The sequence below is a fragment of the Chrysochloris asiatica genome, unplaced genomic scaffold, assembly GCF_000296735.1.
Source record: "Chrysochloris asiatica unplaced genomic scaffold, ChrAsi1.0 scaffold00131, whole genome shotgun sequence".
Classification (NCBI taxonomy): domain Eukaryota; kingdom Metazoa; phylum Chordata; class Mammalia; order Afrosoricida; family Chrysochloridae; genus Chrysochloris; species Chrysochloris asiatica.
This window is the reverse complement of record NW_006408649.1, coordinates 230,044-247,361: the sequence shown is the minus strand read 5'-3', so window position 1 is coordinate 247,361 and position 17,318 is coordinate 230,044. Positions and strand designations below refer to the sequence as shown.

Here is a 17,318-nt window from a genome sequence, read left to right as displayed (position 1 = left end):
GCTGGTAGTTTCGAACTGCTGACCTTGAGGTTCACAGCCCGATTCGTAACCACTACGCTACCAGAGCTCCTTATAACCATTAGCCAGCTGAAATTTTTTTCTTTTTTTTCCTAGTTCAGATCACATCTCTTTAATTCTTTCAATATCTTTTAAGAGATGAGGATGAAAAATACTGGAGCGGAATGATATTTTCTGTTTTAGATTAGCCAGTTATAGACAACCATTCCTAATGTACTCTCAATTCAGTTCAGCTAAGAAACAAAAAGTGAATTATGAATTAAATGTTTGTTTGTTTTTTAAATAACAGGTCTAGGGAAACCCAAAATCTACTACAATTCTTTTAATCAATAAATAGATTAGGAAGTATGGCCCAGCATGCTGGCTTTCTCCTGAGCCATCACTGGGGAGCCTCCATTAGAATTTTCTATCTTCAGGAAGTTCTTTCACATTATTATTCTCTCCTGACCAAAGAAAATACGACCACTTTAACACGAAGGAATCAGAAGGAAACCCTAGCAAGCAATGAAAGAAGAAAATTCTAAGTAAGTAGACAAAGAACTAGGGAACACAGCATGAAAAGATAACAATGTAGTGAAAACTGGATACTAAGGAAGGTTTAGTATGGCAAACACACTTTTAAGTGAACACAAGCACTTGGCAGAATTAGTTAGCAACTGCTATAAAAGCCTGCTTTCAATCTAGACAACTGCTGTGTTGAACTTAAGGTGGGAAACTTTCATCTGAAAACAACTGACACTGACCTGCACAGTTGCCATCCAATCAACCATCCAAGTGAATTCCTACATGATCTTGTTGTTCTTACTGCTGTAGTTGTGGTTAAGTGCAGTTAACTTGGTTCTAACCCATAGCGACCAAGTATGGGGTTTCTGAGGACAGCCGGTGAGCTTTAACTACAGACCCTGAAGTTCAAAGCGACTTTGCTGTCCAGTGTATTAACCCACAGAAGAAGTTCAAACATAACTCCCTATACAGACTGAGAAATTTTTAAGTGTCATAATTGGAACACAAAAGCTTAATTACTCTCTGAAATGCATTAATTAAGAAACAAATGTAATAACAAAAAAGTGGCAATGCAATGTTTGTATATACATTTAAATACTAAAATTCTGTTACATCAGAATCAAGAAAGGCTTCTAGCTTATAAAATAAAAAATTAAAATAAACACAGAAGAAAAGCTTTTACGCCTACATAGCTAAGAAAGGCATTTCTTAGCCTTCATATTCTTCTAAAACCAATATAGTATTTCCCTTAGTGTAATACTCACATCAAAAATATTCTAACACATCATCATTCCATTGATTTTTTTTTCTTGACTTTAGTTTAATGATTCTAACGGAAGTGTAATATTTAAATGTAAATACAAAAAATTAGGTTGACATTTTATTTAATTAATTGCATTGTTCTATTTCATATTATATTTCAAAATTAATTAGGCTTTTGTGTTTCAGTTATGACATTTTAAATGTTCCAAATCTATATAAGACTCCTGGTGTGTCAATATAAAATCAGCACAAGGTCAGCAGTTAAAACCTACCTTAGAAACCCTAAACAGGGTCGCTATGAATTGGAACCAACTCGACAGCACTTAACATCAACAAAAATAAGATATAGAGAGCTCTATTTGGGCTCCTTATAATAAAACCCAAAGATCTTCTCTGTCAGTTTGTCGTACTGTAGTGGCTTGTGAGTTGCTGTGATTCTGAAAGCTATGCTATCAGTATTTTAAATACCAGCAGGGTCACTCATGGTGGAAAGGTTTCAGATGAGCTTCCAGGAACAAAGACACACTAGGAAGGAGAGACAAACTATTTCTGAATATTTAGTCACTGAAAACCTTATGAATAGCAGAGAAACACTGTCAGATAGAGTGCCAGAATATGAGCCCCTCAGTTGGAAGGCACTCAAAATGCAACTGGGTAAGAGCTGCCTCCTTAAAGTAGAGTTGACCGTGATGACACGACTGGAGAAAACTCATGGGAGTAAGCCTCAGGACCTTCATTTGTTGGTAACACAAAATCAAGAGAAAGAGCTATAAACATCCATTAATAATAGGAACATGAAACGTACGAAGTATGAATCTAGGAAAATTGGAAATTGTCAAACATGAAATGGAATTCATAAACATCAATATCTTAAGCATTAGTGAGCTGAAATGGACCGGCTGGTATTGGTCATTCTGAATCTGACAACCACAGGGTTTGTTATGCCTAGAACGACAAACTGAAGATGAATGGTGTTGCATACATCATCAAAAAGAACATATCAAGATCAGTCAGGAGATACAACGCTGTCTGTGATAGAATAATATCCATGCACATACAGGAAAGGTCAGTTAATAAGAACTACCTCTGTGGAAGAAAGATGAGGCTTTCTACTCCAGTAAAGATTTACACCCTCGGAAACCCTGTACAGGGTCGATATGGGTCGGAACCGACTCGATGGCACTTAACAACAACAACAACAACTTAAATTTATGCACCAACCACTAAAGCCAGTGAGGATGAAACAGAAGAATTCTAACAACTGCTTCAGGGAGCTCCAGTAGCATAGTGGTTATGAATCGGGCTACTAATCTCAGAGTCAACAGCCATTCTGTGGGAGAAAGATGAGGCTTTCTGCACCCATAAAGATTTACAGCCTCGAAAAACCGGTACAGAGGCTCTATGAGTTGGAACCAAATGCATGGCACATAACCACCACCACCATCACTAACTTCTTCAACGTGAATTTGATCAAACATGCAATCAAGATGTATTGCTCATTACTAGTGATTGGAATGCAAACGTTGGGAACAAAGAGGAAGGATCAGTAGTTGGAAAATATGGCCTTGGTGATAGAAATGATGCTGGAGATCGCATGATAGAATTCTGCAAAACCAATGATTTGTTCATTTCAAATACCTTCTTTAGACAGCATAAGAGATGACTATATACATGGACCTCACCAGATGGAACACACAGAAATCAAATTGACTATATCTGCAGAGACGGACGATGGAAAAGGCAGTTGTTTGACCAGAACATGGGAACACTGAATGATTTAAAATTAAGAAAGGTATGTGAAAGGGTTGTATTCTTCCACCATACTTATTCAACCTGTATGCTGAGCAAGTAATCTGAGAAGCTGGTTCTATGAAGAAAAATGTGGCATCAGGATTGGAGGAAGACTCATTAACAACCTGCAATATGCAGATGATACAACTTTGCTTGCTGAAGGTGAAGAGGACTTAAAATACTTACTGATGAATATCAAAGAGCACAACCTTCAGTATGGAGGTTGCATCTCAATATCAAGAAAACAAAAATCCTTACCAATGGACCAATAAACAACATTCTTATCAAAGGAGAAAAGATTAAAGTTGTCAAGGACTTCATTCTTCCTGGATCAGTCATCAACACTCATGGAAGCAGCAGTCAAGAAATCAAACAACATATTGCATTAAGCAAATCTGCTGCCCAAGACCTTTTTAAAGTGTTGAAGAGCAAAGATGTCAGCTTGAGGACTAAGGTGCGCCTGACCCAAGATATGTATTTTCAATTACCTCATATGCATGTGAAAGCTGGACAGTGGATAAGGAAGACTGTAGAAGAATTGAAGCATCTGAGTTATGGTGTTAGAGGAGAATATTGAAAGTGCCATGGACTGCCAAAAGAATGAGCAGATCTGTGTTGGAAGAAGTGCAGCCAGAGTATTCCTTGGAGGTCAGGTTGGCCAAATGTCACCTCTCACACTTTGGACATATTGTCAGGAGGGACTAGTAGCTGGAGAAGGCTATCATGTTCGGTAAAGTGGGGTGTCAGAGAAAAAAAAGGAAGACCCCCAGCGAGATGGATTGGCAAAGTGGCAGCATCAATGGGCTCAAACATGGCAACAACTGTGAGGTTGGCCCAGGACCAGGCAGTGTTTTGTTCGGTTGTACATAGGGTACCGACCTGATGGCACCTAACAACAACAACAATATCTTGCAGGAATTCAACTGATTAAAGTATTTCCTCATGAAAGGCAAATTAATGGATAAACTCTAACTGGTATTTACACTCAATTCTGACTGAAATCTTACTGAAACATAGGCTGCTACATTTATAAAAATAAAGTACACATTTCAGTTGGATGTAAATTATTTTACACAGTTGATTCAGGAACAAAAGAAGGTATCAAACCTACACTGGAACCACTTCACTGCCCCTATGTAGTTTCCAATTAAGGAAGAAAATCCCCACTATTTTTTCTCTCAAGGATTTTTGTTTCAAACAGCATTCTACATCTCTTGACATCTTCAGGGAAAAGAGCAATTGTCAAATTGATACTGACACCTTGATATCCATTGGGCTCAGGATTTTTGATGGGTAAGGAGCCCTAGTTAAGTTCGCTGTATTAAAGCATTCTGTTGATAACTGAAAGGTCAGTTGGAAACTACCAGTCTCTGCATGGGAGAAACATAAGGCAATTCTGTCTCTGTAAAGATTACAACTTTGGTAGCCCTGAGGGACAGTTATATTGTATCCTACAGTGTCTCTATGAGCTGGAATTGATTCAAAGACAACAGGTTTTGGTTTTTTAAGGACATTTTGCTTCAAAATCTATTAGCACAATCTACCTTATTTATCCTTTACTGTCCCTGAGGCCCACGGCTCAGAGGCCCATGGTTTATTTACACTGTCAGCCTTACTTCTAGGCACAAGCCTAGTCTCCACAAACATAAGGCTTCCAATTGATTTTTTTTTCATTTTCTTTAAGTAAAAATGGCCAAGAATCATGAGACATGGAGGAAAGTCCCTAACAGTAAAGACAGGAATGCAAACAAACAGACTATCAGAGATCGGGTAGGGGTGAAAATAATCCAGGGACTAAAAGAAAATGTTTCTGTATATCTATGAAACAAGAATAGCATAAAACTTTTATGTGGAAAAAGTCTTAAGAATTTAAATGTGAAATCCAAAGGCAAGAAGAAGACAATTAGTAAAAGGACATGAAAGCATTTGGCATTGGAAGAGAAGTATCCAACCGCTGTTTACCCACCCTAAAGACTATAAAGACCTACACTTTACCTATGGTCATGCACTTACTTTATATTTTTAAATTGGGGGGTGACTGTATTCCTTTAAGGAGCTCTAGTGGCATTGTAGGATAAGCACTGGACTTCTAACAAGTCAGCACTTCAAACCCACCACCTGATCTGAGTGAAAAAGATTAGGCTTCGCGCTTCTGTAAAGATTTACAGTCTTGGAAACCCTATACAGGGTAACTATGAGTCATAACCAGGTCTGGTTTTGGTTATATCCCTTTATTTTGGAACAGCACACATCCACACACTGTCCCCAGATATTTGTTTTTCCTCATGACACTGACTTTTCATAAGGATCAGACCACTTGATTTGTAGAATATCACATATTCTGTACTTGTCTGTTTATTCATGGTGTCATTTAACATGTGCCTCTAATCCTTGTATTTACTGTAAACCAGAAATTCAGTCTAGAGATTCAAGGTAAACATTTTTTGGCAAGGATACTTCAAAAGGGATGTTGTGATGTTGGTTACTTCATATTGCATCATATCAGAAGGCAAACAATTTCAAAAGTTAACTTAGTCTAAGTGTTGCCATTTGATAACTTGATTAAGGTGATAGCAGTCAGATTTCAATTTCATAAAGGTAAACCTCCCTCTGGTTATTAAAAGAAAATTTTTTTTAAGTCACTGAAGCTATGTTGTTGTTGTCAAGTGCTGTCGAGTCGATTCCGACCCATAGCGACCCTGTATAGGGTTTCCAAGGAGCAGCTGGTGAGCTTGAACTGCCGACCTTGCAGTTCAAACAGCTTTGCAGTCTGGCGCATTAACCCACAGCACCACACCAGGAAGGCTATGCTGTGGTACCCTGCAAATGCCCTGTCCACATCAATCTGATTTCAATACCACTAATGACTACATGAATAATTATTTCACAGGAATTGAAAAATCAATCGATTTTTTTTACCATTCATTTCCCAAAACATGTTGAAAGGAAAGGAGAGAGGGCAAAACAAGAGAGAACAGAGAAAGAAAACATAGAAACTAGGAGGCCTGATTGCCTAAATATTTTATAAATAAGGAAACAGATACCAAACAACTTAGTCTATTGAAGTCACAAAGGCTTAAAAGCAAGTCCCAAATTTTCATGTACAATCATTATGAAAAAGTTTCAATATCTACTAAAATTTTAAACAGTGTTTAAAGGATTGATTATAGCTTTACTTCCAACAAAAAAGTACAAATTTTATTTGCATATAAATGCGTGAGACTGCAAAGCCCTTTGAACTGCAAGGTTGGCAGTTCAAGCTCACCAGTAGCTCCCCGGAAACCCTATACAGGGTCGCTAGGGGTCAGAATCGACTCGACGGCACTTAACAACAACAAACAATCTAAAAGAAAGTTTTATGTATTTCCATTTAAACACAGGCCTACTTAAAAATTATATAAAAGGCTTCAAAAAGTTCATGAAAAACTCCATTCTTTTAATGCTTTTTCAATTTATTGTTAGGCACCCCTTTGTGTGTGTGTTCACACATTACTTAGAAAGATCACCATAGACAAAGACTAACAATAAACCATTCATAAAGAAACATAACTGGCCTATAAATACACAATTTAAAACAAAGGTATCACTGCCTATTCACTTTATAAAGTGTTTTTTCTTGTGGTGAAGGTGGTATTTTTATTTGCTTTATAGTGATTATCAAGGTCAACACAGTTATAATCGCTTTCCATGTAGTAGAAGTAGAATGAAAGCTTAATTGTAGGCCAAAGACTGCATGTTTGGCAGTTCTATTTTCTAAAGAATTATAATATCTTTAGATATTTTACATATCTCCAAATTCTCTATAATATGCTGTCTGGAGGAGGAGGCAACATTTTTATTTCATATGTTTGGGGGATGGGGAAGCACAGCAAACAAATGGAACATTATTTATCTATGATGAGAACAATTTCCTGATACATGCTATGATCTGGAAAAGCCTGAAAGCATTACGCTGAGTGAAATCAGTCACAAAAGGGCAGTATTGTATGATTCCACGTACATAACTTCTCTATAACAGACAAATACACAGAAATCACAGTCTATTAGTGGCCACCAGAGTCAGCCAAGAAGGAGGAATACATGAAGTTACAATTCACAGGGGACACAGCTTGTGGTAAAGGTGATGGAAAAGTTTGGATCCAGTTAAGGGTAATGCCTGAACAATATGATGAACACAATTAGAACAGCACATGTGAAGATTGTAGAAATGGCAAATGTTTTGTTACCAACACAATTACCACAATTTTTCAAGAATGAAAATATAACCATAACAGATTGTGGAACTGTAGATTCTTACCCGTATCCTCTTTGTGGCAGACATTCTAATATGTCATAGCAAAGAGAGAGTTGGTCATTTCGCTCACAGTTGTAGATGCATTGTAGTGCTATTTCCATCAGTTGGTCTTGATCAGGTATAATCTTCTGCTGTAGCTAATAAAAATAAACACGTGTGCTAAATATCAACAGATTTACAGTCAGGATTTTCATATCCCAGTACCACTCTCAAGAGAATATTAAATAGTGCAATTAATCAGCTATAGAAACAAATCTGGACTTTTCTTTTGCTTACAGATTTTTGGAATCTTTAATAATTATAAGTGATATCACATTTTAATTACAAAATCAGGAAAAAAAAAAAAAGATAATTTGTAACCCATAAGCTTTGCATCTGCTGAAACAGACTTCAATTTATGACCCACTCAAGTAAAATTGATAGGAGAAACAAAGAATTTACAAGCTAATATGATAAAAAGCATTTCTAACCCTAAAGCAAAAATTTCTGTGTTTCAATTACAAAAACATATAAAACTCCTTAATATTCACAGATGTTAGCACCTACTATTTTTCAATTTACATGATATATTCCTCATTAAATATATATTATGGCACTTTATCAAACAATAGTTATAATGTAATGTACTCCATAGTTCTAATGTAGAAAGATGACTATTTTGAGTCAACTTCTCTAAAGGATACACCATTTCCCACAGCAAACCCTAGATTACCAAACTTGGATTCTTTTCTGGGCTATACAAATAAAGCAAAATTTTTTTCACTTAAGTTTTCTACTTGATTATAATTATAGATATCATTTATATGAGTCAGTAACAAGGTGGTTAAGAGTAAGAGCTTCAGAGCCAGACTATCATGGCAGAAATCCTGACTCTTACCCATAACTAGTTTTATGGTTAAGCTATGTAAGATGTTTGTGCCTTGCCTTTCTCATCAAAATTGACACATAAACACCACATTCCCAGTAAGGCTGTTGTGATAATTAAGTAAATTAATACATGCAAAATGCCTAGCGTACTACAACACAAATAAAATGAAAGTTTGAAAACATTTGCGTAGGCCATTTTTCAACAACAGGGTTATGTTTGAGATAATCTCCATAAATTATTACTGATTTTCAACATTTCATTAAAAATGCTATATACATAAAACAGAGAGGAAACTGATGGAAAGAAATTGTCAAAGTAATTTTCTCAGTAAAGAACTATTAAATAAATGGATATAAAACAAAACAAAAACCATTCAAGGCTACTAGGAAGAAAAAGTTTTCTAGAGTGAACACATTAAGGAATTTATAAACTTTTATTCAAGACATTAAGACAAAATATATATTATTCATTTGACACTAACACTTCACACAAAGAGTTACCCAAGGACACAAAGTGGCAAACCAGTGAAATAGGCAAGTAAGACATAATAACAGTAAGTATTAGTAGATTAAAGTAGGTAATTTTTTCTGATTTTTTATGGTATGCTTATTTATTTTTAATATTTATTGTTTATTTCTAAGCACTTTACATATGTTTTTGTAAAACTATTAACACTATTATTAATCCCACTTTTCATTTTCATTTCTTTTTTTAAAGGCTGTAAGAGGTCACATAATTTCCCCTAGGTCACAGAGCTAGTAAATGATAAAGAGTGCATTCATATACAGGCAAGTAATTCTAAATCCACTCTATACAAGAGTGCTTTGACAAGCCTGCAAAATGGAAAAGACTATGAGGAAATAAAATGGTAGTAAACAACTCAAATATGATACAAAAAGTCAACAGGACAATGAAAAAACTGAAACTAGTATCAGTCAAGGAACAATGTGGAAAACCATCTACAACAGATGTCAAGGTTCTACTTGTTTTCCTTGAACTTCCTGTTTTCTTATCTTTCATCAGAAATTACAGTGCTAATTCAAAGGACTAGAGCTTAGTGTCTTTGGACTGAGACTTATAGTGTAGTGTCTTTAGGCATTTAGCAATCCTAAAAGAGCCTGTGGAGTCCTGGTGTGGCAAAATATGAAGAGGAAAAGTGGATTAAAGAGGCATGGTAATTACAAAACGTAAAAAAAAACAAAGAAAAAGAAACACAGACCAGATGCAATAAGTACAAATTAAATAAAAAGATACATCTATAAATTCAAATAACAGTCCTTAGCCATGTGAACAAATTGGAGGATACATTATTATAAAGCTATCAACTTTCTTTAAAATGATTTACAATTTGAATTTCCCTAACGGTTTTGGTTTGTGCTATTTTATAACCTGAATATAAAACTTATATGAATTACAAAGGAATAAAAAAAAGCCAACACACTGTTGAAGAACACGCTAAGAGGGCTTGCTCTACTAGATATCAAGATTTATTATAAAGATAATTAAGACTGTGTGTTATGGCACCAAGATAAGCTGAAAGCCATGGGGGGGAAGGGGAAGAGCCCAGAAAGACCCATTAAAGGGCCTTGGCATTATGCAAGGGAGCTCTGAAGACACAGTGGTTAAACCACTCAACTCTCAGCTGGTAACCAAGGGTCTACAGTTCAAACCCACCAGCAGCTACACAGAAGAAACACATGACTGTCTAATTCTGTAAAGAATTACAGTCTTGGAAACACATGGGGTAATTCTACTCTGTCGATGTTGTTGATGAGTGCCATCAAATCTGTTACAACCCATAGCAACCCTCTATAGGATTTGCAAAGAGAGACTGGTGAGCTTGAACCACCGACCATGCAGTTCAAATTGGCTTTGCAGTCCAATGCATTAACCTATAGTGCCACACCAATATTCTGTCTCTAGATATCAGAATCAGCTTGATGACAATGAGTTTGGTTTTGGTAAAAGTCTCACTTCTAACTCACCACTTAAAAAACTTCATCTTAAAAAACAACAACAACAACAAAAAAAAAACACCTTCATCTTCTGTCTCAAAATAGGTGTTTAAAAAGACTCAACTAGAAGAAGAAAGAGGAGGGAAAAAAGCATAATCTGCTACAGCTTGATGAATTGGACCTATACTTAGGGATGTAGTAGCTTAAAAGAGGGAACAAATCCTTTACAGCAAGGATCATTCCCACACCCTCTATATACAGGGTTGACAGGCATGGGCAACTTAAGACACTGGCTAAACAAAATTGGGGGAGGTGGGGGCAACAAAGGCACAAAGTGACTGGCTTACAAGTTTTCAAGAGGAAGCTTAGTTTCAGAGGGTGTGGAGGAAGACAGAATGTCCAGTGAGTGGTTTCCAACCTGTCTAGACAGGACTGGTAAAATGAGATGGGGATAAGACTCTTGTGGTTCAATAGTGAATAATTGCGATCAGGACTGATTGTGAATGTTGCAAATGTAAAGGTAGATGTTTTGTAACAAGAGGGGAGTGGTTCATCTTGCAGTACAGAAGCGGAGGACCCTGGGACCATCAAGGGAGAAGAGCGGAGTGTGGAACCCCAACCAGAGAAGCAGTGACTCCAGAGATGGAGGCAGAGACAATGACATGGAGAGTCAGAGCAGCTGGGGGCTCTAGACTCAAGGAGGAAGAGGGGCTGTGTGCTGACGGCTGGCGAGCTGGCGTGAGGGTATTTCTACCCTTTGGTTGTTTGAATGGTTATATATTCCTGAGTGCTTTGGTGTACATAAAAAACAACAAAAACAAAAACAAAACAAAACAGGATTGGAAGCAAATGCTATTGAATGATGATGCATGGAAGGGATTGTAATCATTGCAATGAAATGAAATACAATAGGATGAATGCAAAGCTGATTCTCTCCCAGGTAAACTATCACTCAATTCCCAATAAAAACTTAAAAAAACCAACCCCAAAACTGCAATCTTCCTGCCCACCACACCCCACCCAAAGATGGCACTACCTATCTTCTCCTGAGTGTTTCTGTCTTCCATATCCCTCTTCTACTTATAGGAAATTTTCTTAGTTCCTACTAAGATCAACTATGTAGTTAAATATATTTGTAAAAATTAACAATTTACTGAGCACTTCTATATCATTCACAGAAGAGCTTTGAGATTAGTCAACCATATTGCCAGAAACAGAATTTTCTAAACACTCTATGGTGGCTATGTGCCGTGGAGTCAGTTCCGACTCATAGCGACCCTGTACAGGGTTTCCAAGGCTGTAAATCTTTATGGGAGCAGAACGCCTCATCTTTCTCCCACGGAAACGCTGGTAGTTTCAAACTGCTGACTTTGCGGTGCGCAGCCCGATTCGTAACCACTACGCTACCAGAAACACTCTATAGTAAATACTAAATATAAAATTTTAAATTTATTTTAAAATAAAAAATGCCCATTGAATTATGTAATCAGAAAACAACTGAAATGATATTATCTAACAAAGCTAGAATATGTAGAGAATTACTTAGCATGGTCCTTCTAGCCACTGAGTTTGTAACTCCCATGAATTGAGTGATGAGGTTGTTGTTAAGGCTGTCGAGTCACAGTGACCATATACAGGGTTTATGAGGAGTGGTTGGTGGGTTTGAGCTGCTGCTCTTGTGGTTAACAGTCCAGTGCTTATTCTATAGCACCACAACAATGTGAGGTACTTATAGCCCAGGGTATAAGTACCAGGGGTATTACTGATCACGTAAGTAAGAAGCAACTTGTGGGATGAGGCCATGAAAAAAAGGCATACGGTACTGTAGCATGGGGACGAGTCAGTTTTGCCATCCTCCTAGGCTTAAAACGAGTCATTCCAGAGAAGGAAAAGAGTATCTCACAACCATCAAGAAAGAAGAGCCAGGAGTGGAGCATGTCCGTTGGACCCAAGACGTCTGAGCTGAACTGCTGAACCTCTTTGATCCAGGACACAGGGTAATGTTACACCAGAGATGGCAAGAGATGGTGTGAAGCAAAAGCATAGGAGCAGAGGCAGCAGAACCAAGAGACCAGCATGAAGACCGGGATGTGGACACTTCCCGGCCCACAGAGCAAGACACATGAGCATCTTCAAGTAGGAGAGGAAGAATTTGAAGCACAGGAGATGCTTAAAAGGGCAAATTTGGCAGCCAAATGCTCTTCTATCAAAGGGTAAGTTTCAGTGTCTCTTTCTGTATCATTTAACTGGTCAACTATATATTGTTCCTAATCATTCACTCCCCTCTTCCTATGTCAGGATTCTTCTTTCCAGCTTCATTGGCATAAGTCTTGGCCATGGGATTTTCATTATCCTATAAAATGTGAGAGCAATAATATGACACATTTTTAAGCTAAAACTTTAAGAGCCACTGTGTAGTGCTCTGCTATTCTTCCTGTGCCACAAGACAGAAAGGAGAAGTGCTGATTCAGCCTCATCCTGTAATGAATGAGACAAAGACAATGGCAGAAGCCCATCTGCACATCCCATGCAGTTGTCAGAAATGAATGGTTAGTAAGCTACCAAAATTTAGAAGTCACTAGTTACTGCAATGTAACTTAGTCCAGGGGTGGGGAACGTCGGGCCCGTGGGCCACATAAGGCCTGCAAAATCATTTGGTCTGGCCCTGCCAAGGCACCCAACCACAGTTCCAGCCATCACATTAGGGCTAAGTTGATTAAATGTTTGACAAAATACAGCACGCTAAGTTTTAAGTTGATAAAATTTTGTATGGCCTGTGAATGATGCTAGATATAGCCAAATGACCCTTGACAGAAAAAAAGGTTCCCCAACCCTGACTTAGTCTAAAAGGTGTCTGGCATAGAAATCAATGATTTTGTTATATTACTAAAAATGTTTTATGCATGATTCATGACAAATTCAGGTATATTCTTTTGGTAAAGGCAAGAAAAATACAAACAGAGCTTCCAGCACAAACCTACAAGGAAAGAAAACAAATGTAATCAAATGATCTGAAGAATCATAATAAAACTCAGTTGTAACCACTCATTAATTCATTTTCCCTGACATAATTTACTGAGAATTTCTCTCTACTAGACACTATGATGTGGCACTGTAAGATAAGCACTGGACTGGTAATCACAAGATTGGCAGTTCAAACACACAAGCCGCTCTCAGAAGCCCTATGCAGGGTCACTATGAGACAGAACTGATGTGGTGGCACACAACAACAGACACTGTGATAGCCCCTAGTAATATAAAAATGAATGAGATATAGGTACTATAGAAATGAATGAGCTGAAACAAATTACAAACTAAGAGTCTGGAGGGAGAAACAAACAAGAAGGCAAATAATTTCAAAAGAGTATGAAAAGGGTTATAACAGAGGCAGGTAACATGCCTGTCATTGCACAGAGAGGTTTCATGATAAAGAGAACCTTAATAAGCAAGGTCTTACAAAATAGCCAATATATATTAAATAAAGCAGCGGAAAATAAGTATTTTAAATACAGGAAACAACCCATAAAATCTCACAGAGCTTTTTAGCAGTCTAAAAGACTCTGACAGGGTGAAGGGATGAGAAGTTCAGCGTGAGTGGACTAGTGAGTTCACTGAGGAAAATGAGGCTAATGAGATGGCCTGAAAGCAGACTAAGAAGGCCCAATCAAGGGTACAGGGCAAATGTTTGAGTTACAGAGTCCAACATCTACCTGCAGGCAATGGTAAATCACTGTGGAGATTTTCCACAGATGATGACGTGACCAAATTTGTGCTGTAGAAAGATAACATTTATAGAAATACAGAGGTTGGATTTGATAGGAAGAGCCAGGCAACATCATTGTTTTGTGCTTTGATGTTCACATATTTCAGCAAAGGGAAATAACTATGTTTTATTCGAAAGGCACATGCTACATTGTCAAGTAAAAACAACAAAAAGCGGACTATATACAAAGGAGTTATAAGATTCTATAAGGAACTAGTACCATAAACAAGATTACTGGAAAGGATTTTAAGTCACTTCTTTCTCTCTTCCTCATAAAACATTCATATTCAATCCATTCTGCTTTCCATATAGTATTTCGCTGTCATAAGCAAGTCACCCTCTGCTTGCAGTAAACCACCCCAAATTTTAATCGAATACTAAGTAAAAACTGATGATGAAAAGATGGAATGTTTTTTTAACAATCAATGAACAGATATATTTTTGATAGACAACCTGTTCTGAAACCAAAAATGTAGAGAGGGTTAATTCCAGAATCTCTCCTTTCTATCTGGATTACACAGAACTACGACCATGTATTTCACTGGGCTTCAGAACACTAACGTAAACAAGTATTAGAAATTGGAATCAATTCAAATTTAGAATAGTGCCTGCCTCAATCCCATACTAATGCTAAAAGCTCACTACAAAAGCAGTGCCTCAAGTGACTGGCTACACCATCCTGCTAGAGTCCCCTGCCATGGAAAGGGAACCACTATCTCTCTCTCTTTTTTTATAATTACTAAAAATTTAAACTATTAGTACAAACATTGTAAAATATTGCTACAGGTACAACAAATTATCACCATTGTTTCAAATTAGAATGACTAACAAGATTGGTGGTGCAATGGTTACATTGAACCACTATCTCCTAAAAACAAAAAATCGGACATAAACTTAGAGATTATTTACTTTTCAAAAGTATGCAGCATTTAACAAAATGACTTTACCATCCATTTGATTCTCTTAGAAATATAAGCTACAAATGTAGTAGTCTCAAGAAAACCTAAGAATTATTAAGAATAATTATAAGATCTCCTTATTAGATCCTAAAGATTTTCAAAAATGCTTAAAAGATCTTCAAGGGCAGAAATTTTCTCCTACTGGTAAAAGAATAATGCATAATGGTTATGGATACAATCTGCAGAATTAGAATATCTATGTTTGAATGCAGGTCCCTCTGCTTAATGCGTGATGCTGGGTCACTTTATGTAATATTTTTCTTCTCCTATAATATTAAAATCCTATAACTACCTCATTAGATGAGACAGTATCAAGGGCTCAAAGATAACAACTATTATAAAAATGGCTCAAGGCCAGACATCATTTTCTCCTACTATACACTCAACAGCAACTAACAGAAAACTCCTAAGATTGTTTCAAGGATTAAACACGTTAACATTGTGAAGTACCTGCCTATAGTGAGAATTCAGTAACTATCAACTATTAGTCTTGGTATTGATAGTTTCCCACACAGTCAATGAAATGTACACTGAATCAATCCAAACAGGCATACTTTTATGAACTTAAAAAACTTAATAAACAAAACCAAATTTTGCAAGAAAAAAATGTACTGAAAATTTTAAGAAGTCAGAATTTCTACTTACATCTGGTTTGGAATGCTGGAATATCTTCAGGGGAAATTTTAAGTCTGCTTTAGCTAAAGTTACCAAATACTCTTTTAATAGTTCATTAGCCACACCTGGAGACTGTTTCTCACAACGATGAAGAAAAGGAACCATCCATTGATAGGCACTTGTCACATATTTATCTTCAGAACACTGAAAACAGAATCAAAACAAACATTAAAATAAGCTAAATAGTTCATTATACCAGACAAAAAACCCTTAAGCTCACAGACAAAAAGATGAATGTTAAACATTAAAAGCCCATCAGTGTCTATAGTAGACACTCCAGTGGACCAATCACATACAAACTTATAAATTGGTAAGTATCAAGAGGGTCACCCTCTACCAGGGGCTGGCACCAGCAGCAATACCACTGCTGCTCTGGTGGCCTAATGGGTTACACATTAGGCTGCTAGCCATAAGGTCAGCAGTTCAAATCCACCAGCCACTCCACAAGGGAAAGATGTAAATATGAAAAACAAAAATGATAAGAAGGATGAGGAAGAAAGAAAAAATTTACAGCTTTGGAAACACTATACAGGGTCTCTGTGAATCAGAATAAATTCAAAAGCAACCAACCTCCACCACCATCATGTACTTAGGGTCCCAAACAGCCTAAGACCAGCTCTAGAAAACAAGCATAGCCATTTTCCTGCTCCTCCTAATTCATGAAGTCTTTCAGAGCTAAGAGTTCTATCCAAAAACTGTGTGTGTGTGTGGGGGGGGGGGTGTGTTAAATAAAAAGAATCAGAGAAAGAGAGAGACAGAGAGACCCTAGACCAAGAGAGACCATACATCAACTGAAATAAGTGAAACAGAAGAGCAGAGACCAGAAACATACAGACAAATATAAAGAAGATCCAGAAAGGAACCACTTGAGACTACTGTGTCATCCATAGCGGTCCAGAATGTTACCCTTTGTTTTCCTCTTTCACTTTGTTTTGTTTTGCCTCTCTAAATCCACCTTCACAAAACTCCAAATGAAAATGATAGTTCTATTAATTACCCTAAAATTTCACATTCCTTTCTCTGAATCATTCCAAGAGAAAAGATCTCTCAAACAGAGTTCTCTATACTACACAGTTGCCACAACTCAGCTCCCTAGTTGGTGTAATGAACTTGGCTGCTAAGAGCCTGGAATTTTGAGTCCACCCAGAGGCACCTGTAAAGAAAGGCTTGGCAATCTACTTCCAAAAAACATCATAGAAAACCATACATAGTGCAGGTGCTCTCTGACACCTGTGGAGTCTTCAGGAATCAAAATGTCAACAGTACTTGGTTTTGGTTTTCTTATAACACAAGATAGATTACCCAAAAGAGAAAAAATAATGGGGGAAAGGGAATGTAAGGACAAAGGAAAGAGAAATAGGATGCATATGAGGAACAAAAATGGTAAGAGGGATGAAGAAGAGAGAAAGGCTGATCAAAAAGAAAGTGCGAACTAGCGAAATGCTGGGCAGGGGGTGTGTTGGGGGATGGAGAAAAGAGAGCATATCCAGCAGTTGTGTAGTCACTCCACTCTTTACCTGCCCACTCACACATGATTGCCAAAAAGAAGAACACTGACACTTAGCACTGCTTCAAAGGTATCTCTATTCAGTGCGCTTAGGGAAAAACAGGTACTAACTTGGGAGACAAAGCACAAGTTGACCCAGGAAAAATCTAAGAATGGCTGTACAAACTCTCATACAACCCTGAAGTCAAGATGTTTTCTTCATATAACCACTCAATCCTCTGG

At 37.2% G+C, this 17,318-nt stretch overlaps 1 protein-coding gene across 1 annotated transcript in view; it reads right to left on the bottom strand.

Annotated features, from left to right (window-relative positions):
• Positions 1-17,318, bottom strand: part of NBAS (neuroblastoma amplified sequence) — a gene marked incomplete at its 5' end in the record, with an annotated part of 556,069 nt that overhangs the window by 350,119 nt on the left and 188,632 nt on the right. Inside the window, 2 exons of the mRNA XM_006869470.1 lie at positions 7,373-7,506; positions 15,560-15,733. Of these exons, the coding sequence (XP_006869532.1) occupies positions 7,373-7,506; positions 15,560-15,733 (308 nt within the window). The remainder of the gene's footprint in view (positions 1-7,372; positions 7,507-15,559; positions 15,734-17,318) is intronic.